At 43.8% G+C, this 9769-nt stretch overlaps 1 protein-coding gene across 1 annotated transcript in view; it reads right to left on the minus strand.

The window, feature by feature from the left end:
* Window positions 1-7710, minus strand: part of CLRN3 (clarin 3) — a 9938-nt gene extending 2228 nt beyond the window's left edge. The window contains exons 1-2 of the mRNA XM_005424512.1: window positions 7482-7710; window positions 163-342 (exon numbers count right to left, since the gene is read on the minus strand). Coding sequence (XP_005424569.1) covers window positions 163-342; window positions 7482-7710 — 409 coding nt within the window. The remainder of the gene's footprint in view (window positions 1-162; window positions 343-7481) is intronic.
* Between the last annotated feature and the right edge of the window lie 2059 nt (window positions 7711-9769).

A 9769-nucleotide genomic window follows, 5' to 3' on the forward strand; every position in this document is an offset into this window, starting at 1 on the left:
TAATTATAAACTATACAAAATATAGTTTATATTATTCCATTTATATATATATGAAAGGAATAATATAATAAAATAATAATATAATAATAGTATAATAATTAATTGTGTGTGTGTATATATATATATATATATAATGTAAATAAGGACTAGAATGGCACTCACCACACAGGGAATTCCAGGTGTAGACTCCGATGGGTCCCAGGAATGTCTGGTAGGGGTTGCTGACAGTGTTGGTGCAGGTGAAGCCAGCGCTGAGCAGGGAGCTGAGCAGGGCCAGCACCAGCACCACGATGGTGGCCACGACCAGGCTCCTGCTGCTGCTGCTGCTCAGGGCCTCTGAGACTGCAACACAGCAAGGACAGGGACAGAGGAGAGTGTGATGCCTTGGGGTTTTAGCTTTTCTGTTCTTCAAATCCTGTACTGCTTTAGGGTATAACTCTAACCTCCATAAAAAGTGTCGTTAACTGTCTTCATGATTTGGTCAGAGAAACCAATTCCTCTTGGCCTGAAACTCAAGGGCACCAAATGATGCCTTGAGTTTTAGCTTTGATATTTTCCAGATTCTGTACTGCATTAACTCTGAACTTGTTATAGTTATATACTATATATAGTCTATATATAGCATACATATAGTAGTAAGACTATATATGCTATTTACAATATACCACAGTAGTAAGACTATATATAATGTACTTAGTATATATTGTATATATAGTGTATATAGTATATATATAGTATATATAAAATATATGGTATAGTGTGTATATACCTATAGTGTATATATAGATACTATATATATATAATATATATACACATACTATATATAGTATATATATACACTATATAGTCTTGTATATATGACGTTTTTAAACTCCATATAAAGTATCAGCCGTTCTCCTCACAGCTCAGGCACACAGATCAATCCTTTTCCAGCCCCAGACCAAGGACACACCACTGCAGCTTCAGCCCCGAAAAGTGCAAAAAACAGGGAATGGAGGAGAGCAACCTGGAGGGTGGGATTGCATCACCTGGAGCTGGAATTGGACACTGAACCCAGCGTGGAAATTGAGCAGAACTGATCAAAGTGTGAAAACTTGTGACTCATTGTCCTTCTTGGGTGGAGCTATGGCCAGGCTCTTGTACTGCCAAGGTGTGTCCTGTGAGGCCTTTGAATAAATCCCTGCTTTATTCCCTAAGTCCACCCAGCCTCTGCTCCAGGGAGCCTCTCCAGGCATCACCTACAGCCTCAGGGCCCAAAAAGTACAAATGAAAGTGATTTGGAGAGGAGAAAACTGGAGTAAATGACTACATTACCTGAAGCTGTAATTGGAGGATTAACCCCTGATATGTCAATGGACCACACTAATAAAAGTATGAAAAATTCATTTTTGGGTGTAGTCCCCTGGGGAGGCTTTGTCCTGAAATGTACCTGAAGGCTTTTCATTAAATATTAAATATACCCACTTTTATTCCCTTAATCCTGTCTGACCTCTGTTTTTAAGTGAGCCCGAGAAAGGCATCAAGGAGACAGACCCAGCTTGTGCCAGAGGGGGTTAGATTGGAGATTTGGGAAAGTTTGCTCCCAGGAAAAGGGTGGGGAAGCAGTGGAACAGGGAGTCATCATTCCTGGAAATGTGCTGAAGGTGTGTGGCTGTGGCACTTGGGGACATGGTTGAAGGCTGGATTCCGTTATCCTGGAGAGCTTTTCCAACATTAATATTCCATGGTTCTCTGATAACCTGCCCTGCCCAGTCTGGTGGGTTGGAAAACCTTGTGTCTTCCTGCCAGGGCTGTAATTAAAAGCTAATGAGCAGAGGTTTGGGTGATCTGAAGGGATTGGGATGGAAAAAGTTCAGGAGGTTTGGACACAGCAATGAACCCAAATCCCACATGGGATGAAGGTACCTGGGCTGCAATAAATTCTTGCCTGCTAATCCTGCATTTATCTGGGCAGCAAACTTCTGTTCCTTAACACTTCTGTAAAAATTTCCTCTGGACGAGGCCAGACAGGAATTTTCTGCCTAAACTGGATCAGAAATCTGGGTGTTCCTCTGCCAGTGTCTGGTCACCTCCACAAATGCCTATTTAAAACTCTGCTCCAATTTAAAGCTCTGCTCCAGTTGTATTCCCTTTTAAAATAGCAGCAGTCATGCTGCTATAAATGCAATAAATGTGACAGGGAAAACCTTCCCAAAGCCCACTGAAGCTGCTGCCTGGACAGCTCAGGTGCATTTGCAGGACAAATAAATCTGAGTGTGGCCATCCATGGGCAGATGAGGATGGTTGAGCTCATCTCCTGACTGGATCTGTCTCTGTGTCCTGCAGGAAAATCTTGGTGCAGGCAGGACTGGCTCCTTTCTTTTCAAAAAAAGGAGCAGCTCCTGCTGTTTTCCACCAGGACAGGATGGGATCTGGGGAGGGTTTGGTTCCCACAGGGCTGAGCTCTGTGGCCACGTGGCCCTGATCCCAGATCCTGCTCCCTCTCCTGTTCCCCAGCTTCTTCCCAGATCATTCCCTGCTGTAGTTCCATGGCTCTTGTGGTCAAACCCTTCAGAACTGCCACCAATTTTTGCCTAAATCACTCCAGTTCCTCAATGAGTTGCTGGTAACAAGACACTCAACCCAAATGTAATACCCTCAAAGTGTTATTTTGTTGAGGTGAATTATTTCCCTCCTCAATATTTAAATATTGAAAAGGCAGCTATAGTGTGCTTTATGTCGTAACAAATACAGTGACAACGTTTTGGAGCTTTGCTCAAATAGATGTTGTGAGAGACAGACTTCAGTAGGAAAATTCCCTTTCTGTGCTGTTCTTGAGCAGAGCCAGTATTGCAAAATATTCAGGCAGTGCATAACGGGGGGGAATCACAGCAGAAAAAAAAAGAGTAAAAACCCCATAAAGAGGGATAAACATAATAAAAAGAGCTGTTGGCAAGGAATGAAAAGGAGAATTCCTCTCACATTTTATCTAATACTGCAGTACAAGTTAATTTCTGCCGGAGGCACTGGCAGGTAAGGCTGTGTTATGGAAATCAGCTGTGAATTTAAGCAATTTTCCTGGAAGAAAAGGGAAGCAGGGCATCCAGGGGATATCACTCAGCGGAATGGAAGTGAGCAGGTTGTACCCTGCACTCGGGCTGAAGCAGCCTGGCCATCACCTGTGATCTATTTCTTGAAGAAGAAATAAGTCTGGAGCCAAACCAGCCAGGCTTGTGTAATTTCCCTCTGGCAGCCTCACTTAATGCTATCTCTCAGAACTTCTCCAGAACTGCCTGGCTACACCTCCTGCACCCCCTAACTGATCTTGTTTATGTCTGACACTGAGCTGCAGTTTAGGGGGGGGGCATTTTGGCAGCCTCCAGCTGTTGTACCCATGTCTGCAACAGCACAAGATTGAAGGCTTGAAAGAAAATGCTCTTTTCATGGCCACTGATTCTTTTATAAATCCCTAAATAAAGCAGTCTGTGAAAACAGAAGGAATCTCCTGCAGCTGATCTATTTGAGTGGGATCAAACTCAAATATTTTGAGTGGTAACCTGCAGCTGGATAATCTCTGGATCTGAGTGAAACAACAATTCTGGAATGAAAACAGGGTTTGGTCAGATTTCTCCTTAATTTCCTGTATCTTCTTCTAGTTTTCATCCTTTATTCTTACATGTTTGGGTAGGATTTTTCCAGACTTTCACTGAGCTTAGTCAGCCCTCCCAGCAGCTTTTACAGCTCTGCAATCACCCATGACACATCAGGGATTAATCACTGAAAAAAGCCCAAACAAACAAAAACTCCTGAGGAGAGAGTTCAACAGAGCTCCCCACTTTGCAGGAGATCCCTGGAAACTGATGAGAACACCAATGAATCCTGGCCATTTCCAAGCTTTTGTCGTGTATTTTAGAGTATATTTAAGTTAGAAAGTGAAATGATTCCTCTGTGCTGAGGTAAATTTGGAAAGCCTTCCTTGGGTGTTGCTGGCCTTGCTGGCTGCCAGCAGTTGGATAAATCGCGACATTCCAGACTCCCTGGGCGTGGTTCTTCCTGAGCCTGGCTCAACCTCTCCCTGTTTGACTTGGACCACTCAAAGCCGTGCCCAAACCTCCTCTGACTGACATTTTCCTCCCAGCTGGTTCCTCTGTAAGACAAATCACTCAAGCAGCTCAGGAAGGCACTGGGGAGTCTGGTTATTAAATAACTTTTGCATTCTGCCATCCCCAGAGCCTGAGGAGTGGCTGCAGTGATTTATTGCTCTGTTAAAGCTGGGAAAGAGCCACCCTGGCTGGGCACTCCATGCACAGGGCACTGCCACAAGTGACATTCCTTTGTCTTTCATCTTTATGCTGGCAAATTTCTTGGAATGTTGTGGTTTCTAGAGAAATGAGGGTTTGTTTGTTTGTCTGTTTTGGGTTTTGTGGGGTTTTTTTTTGGTAAAGGCTGTTGATGATCTGCTTTTGAACAGCCACTGATAAAAATCAGCCTGGGCTATTGCTGAAAATAATCCCCCAAGTTCTTGACTTTGATTTACCCTTCAGGGATTGTCCTTCTTTTCCCACACCCAAATACGACAATGCCATTTGAGAAATGCACGTGGGGTGCACAGCAGAGCCCCCAGGCAGGGCACAGCTGCTTTTAAATCATGCTGTGATTTTAGAGGATGTTTAGAGCTCCTCTTGTTGATGGATGAAATGCTGGAATGGAGAAAGCTCAGCACTTTGTTCCTCCATAGCACTGGAAATCCATTTATTTAAAGATATCAGCAAAGGAAATGCATCTCCTGCCTTAGGAGGACAGGAATATAAATGAATTTGAATATGAAGAGAGAACATATGGAATCCTAGGAAGCATTTTTCCTATTTCAATTATAAATGGAACAGAATGAATGAACAGACTGGTTTGGGTGGGAAGGGACCCCAAATCCCCCCCAGTGCCACCCCTGCCATGGCAGGGACACCTCCCACTGTTCCAGGTGCTCCCAGCCCCAGTGTCCAGCCTGGCCTTGGGCACTGCCAGGGATCCAGGGGCAGCCCCAGCTGCTCTGGGCACCCTGTGCCAGCCCAGCACCCTCCCAGGGAAGTATTTCTTCAGCAAATAATATAAAACATAACAATAATGCTTATTCCAGAGCCTAAGAATTAATTTCAAGTCAGTTCTTCTCATTCTGGATAGCTGCCCGACAGAACCAGTGGGGGATGGTGTGGGAAAACCCAGATTTAGATTGTTGATAAAGCATCACTTTCCTTCAGCAGCTGTGGAAGGAAACTCACAAATCCAGCAGCTCACTCATTTTGTTCATCCCTAAGTACCTGATGGGGAGAGTTGAGATCATAAATTATAAGCACAAAACCCCAAATCTGGTGAGAGAAAGCCCAACACCACCAATGCAGACCATGCAGAGAACTGAAACCCTTCACTGATACCAATGTTGGGAGTTCATTTCATTAATTCTAATTAAATAAAATCGATCAGGTGGCAACACCCAGGCCCTGGCACTGGGCTGTGGGAGCTGCTTCAGACAAAGGCAGGGCACAGTCCCTGGACTGCAGCCAGCCTGGAACCTCCTCTGCCATCAGCTCCCCAGGGCAGGATTCCACCTTTCCCACAGAGCCACATTAAAATCAGCTGCCCACATGGCTCAAGGTTTGGGGCTTCAGCCAGCTACCACCACATATAAATGACTTTATTTAATGATTTTATTTCTTTATTACTATTTACTCTTGTAAAAATCACTTTTGTAATTCTGCTGTGGCTGCAATAAAATAAGATGGAACGATTTGGGATTTTGTACTTGTTATGTAACAATACCAATCCATGCTCCACCTCTTGCTGGGAGTGCTGCTGTGCTCAGGGTTTCATGAGAACAGGAATGAAATGGAATCCAGTCAAACATGGGGCCTGGTTTGTGCAACACAGCTCTGCCACTGTGGGAATTCAGGTGCTTCTGCTGCTGCAATTTCAGGAATAAATTAGGCTGGGGAAGAGCCTAATTTATTAGGCTGGAGGTTTAGATCTGCTGTGCTGGGACATCTCACAACAGCCTACCAAAAAATGAAATTATTTCTTAAAGAATCTTAAAATCCCAGATTGGTTTGGGTGGGAAGGGAGTTTAAAGAACATCCAGTGCCAGCCCTGCCATGGCAGGGACACCTCCCACTGTCCCAGGTGCTCCCAGCCCCAGTGTCCAGCCTGGCCTTGGGCACTGCCAGGGATCCAGGGGCAGCCCCAGCTGCTCTGGGCACCCTGTGCCAGTCCTTATATCTAATTTAAATCCACATCTCATATTTTAAATTACTTGACCTGCTCATATTTTTGGTAGCTTTTTTTTTTGAGTGGTTTTTCTCCCTTTCCTGCGTGTCACCAGCATTATTGCTCTGAACTTGATGAGGCAGCAAGGCAGATAAAATAAGTGCAAACCCTTGATCCTTGCAGCAGCTTTCAGGTTTATCTCCCCTTATGTGTTGTTTTGTGTGTTTTGTTCTTTTTCCTGCAGCAGACTTCAAACCTTTATCAAAACGGGGCTAATTCAGTAGGAGGCAGCAAAATGGTTAAAGTCAAAACAATAAATTAACATCATGAAATTGGAAGGTGAATTAGGTTTGTAAATCCCTTAATTAAGTGACGAGTGTTGCTTTCCTCTTCCTCGCTGAACTTCTGAAAATCAAAGTCAATTTGACAGAAAGCTCCCATTTTGTGAGTTTTCCCTTGTTCCAAGGTGCAGGCCAAGATCACAAGTGATAAGTTGTTATTGTTGAATTTCTGTTAGGTTTTGGGGTCTTATTTTATACAACCTAAATCCTCCACTTAAATTCTTGTTCTCACTTCAAATGAGAGATAAGAGGGATGCGTCCGTCAGCGGTATGAGTAAGAAGACCTTGGGCTTGGATTTGGATATTGGGAAGGAATTCCTGTCTGTGAGGATGGTGATGCCCTGGAATGGGTTTCCAAGGGAGGTTGGGGCTGCTCCTGGATCCCTGGAAATGTTCAAGGCCAGTCCAATTCCTTCCCAGTACTCAACCCAAACCTAAGATCTTCTTACTTGTGCTGCTGACGGACATATCCATCTTACAGTAGTTTAAGTAATTTTGAAATATGAGACATGGATTTAAATTAGATGTAAGGACTGGCACAGGGTCCCCTGAGAAGCTGGGACTGCCCCTGGATCCTTGGAAGTGTCCAAGGCCAGTCCAATTCCTTCCCTGTATCCAACCCAAGCTAAGATCTTACTCGAGCTGCTGATGGACATATGCATCTTAAAATAGTTTAAATAACATTGAAATGTGAGATACGGATTTAAGTTAGATGTAAGGCCTGGCACAGGTGCCCAGAGCAGCTGTGGCTGCCCCTGGATCCCTGGCAGTGTCCAAGGCCAGGCTGGAGCAGCCTGGGACGGTGGAAGCTGTGGGAAAGGGTGGGAATGGACGGAATTTAAGTTCTTTCCAAACCCAAACCAGTCTGGGATGCTCTGATCCACTTCCAGCTGTGCCAGCACTTACCTTGGAAGGTGGTTTTGGACACCTGGAGTCCTGCATCCACGAACTGCTCACAGGTGCCGCTGAAGAGGCCGTAGGCGAGGCTGACGGTGACGGTGGTGCCGGTGCGCGAGAAGCGAACCTCGCTGCTCACCCACTGCGGGGTGGCCAGCACCACGCAGATCACCACGAAGGAGCTCACACAGGTGCAAAAGGCAGAGGCAAACATGGAGGTTTTCTTCCTGGATGGCATCTTTCCCCGGATTTTCCCCCCAGTTCAGAGGATTTGGTTCCCTTTAGTCCCGTGTACCATGAGGGTGATTCCTCCTCGGCGCTGTCCGAGCACAGAGTCGTTCTGGTAAACTTTAAGCAAACAGAAGTGGCAATAAAAATGTAAAATAATTGAACTTTGCCCTGGGGAAAAGGTGTTGCCATGGTGACAACCAAAGCAGCCTGGCAAAGGCCGCTGGAATTGTCCATGGGTGATTTATGGTGCTGGCCAAGGCGTTGCTTCCCAGATCCCAGCCCTGGGTTCATCCAGAGCCTGGCTCTGGCACATTCCCAGCTCCTCCTGGACAGCTCTGAACTCCCTGCTTCTTCCTCTTCAAATCCTGACAGCCAGCCTGCAATCTGCCAATCTCTGGCTAATCTCTCCCTAATATGTTATGATAAAGTTGTAAAATGTTCCTTCTCCATTCAAATTCCCAGCTTGCCTAAGCAGCTACCCAACCATGCGTTTGGGAAACCTCTTGAATTCTTTACATTTCAGAAAACATGGTGTTGGTCTTGGCTTTTAGTGGGGTGAGGAGGTTCTGTCCACTGCCAATAGGTTATTTTCTAAGAAATTCCTCTAATTCTTAATTAAATTCCATACATTTTTAGAGAATAGCTCCTTGCCTTTTGCTTTTTGTCAGGAAGGAAACAAAAACCTGGAGCAGGGCTTCATTTCAGGGAAGCAGTGGATATGTACAGGGAGAAATCCTGGAAAAAATTTATTCTGTACAAGAAATCAAGGGAATATATTCATTTTTTTAATCCCAGCTGACCTAAACAGTGACCACAGGACACAATTTCAAACAGAACCTTCATTGCTTAATGAAAAGACTGGAGGCAAATTTCAAGAATTTCAGATAAACTCAGGCCCCATCATTTTGGCCTGAAACCTGGAACTTAAATTAATAATTTATTTCAGTGTAGAGTAACAGAGATTCCATTATCTTTTGTTTCTATTAATTATAATGTCATTATCCCACTTTATACTGAAGCCCTGCTCCTGGATCATCCAGAGCTTTTTGAATTAACCTTTAGGGCACAATCTGTGGAGTTCTTGGCCTAAAGCTTCCCTGCAGTGTCCTGTGATGCCAGAGAGATTCCTGAATTTTTTATGGATTTGAATAGCCAAGAATTTCTCAGCAGAAGTAAATACCTGGGAAAATATTAATTCTGCACTGCAGTGTTATTGAACTGAGATGTTTCTGGTTTCATGATTTTTTTTGATCCCAAACTTTTAAGCAGTAATTAGATTTGAAATCCGTGGATTGTATTTCTGTAGTCTTGTGATTTTTATTTTATTTTTCAAACTACCTGAGACTTTGATGATATCTCTGAGGTTATTATTTAAAGGAATATATAAATATAATTTTTTTAAATTAAGTTTTATTCCTAAATAATCTAACATAGTGGAAATCAGTCAGGATTTGATTGAAGCTCTGAGGAATAAAGGGGAATTTCTTACTCTGTATAAAATAATAAGAAACCTGCCTCACTTTTTGTTCAGTACCCAGTTAAACTTTAACCACAGAAATATGGGGAGGCTCTGTTTGGCTGATCCACCTCTCCGGGTTCATTAATCCAACAGTTCTATTCTCCACAGGACATAGTCCAAGACTTTATAATCCAAGGATCTTTTCTAACAAACTGAGCTGAAACCTGCCCTCCTGCCATCAGCAGTGCCACCTGTCCCTGTAAAATATGGCTTTAAAAATTCAATATTTAAGAGCTGATATTTTTCTTGGTAAAAACTTCCAGGGAATTATTTCTCAGCTCCTTCAATGCTGATGAATTGAGCAGGCAGCCCTTTAAAAATACAGAATAGCAGAGACCCAGAGCATGTGAATAGCCTGGAGTTCCTTCCTTGCAACCTGACTCAATTATATTGAGTTTGTGGTGACTCAGCTCAAATTGTTATGCCTCAAATCATTGAAACTCTCCTGCAGCTCAGGGAATTGCTCTGTAAATGAGACCATAATTTACTTTTTTCTTGCTCGTCACCTTGAGGTTCATTCTCTGCCTAGGCTATGATATTCCTTGTC

Source organism: Geospiza fortis, unplaced genomic scaffold (genome assembly GCF_000277835.1).
Source record: "Geospiza fortis unplaced genomic scaffold, GeoFor_1.0 scaffold452, whole genome shotgun sequence".
Lineage (NCBI taxonomy): Eukaryota > Metazoa > Chordata > Aves > Passeriformes > Thraupidae > Geospiza > Geospiza fortis.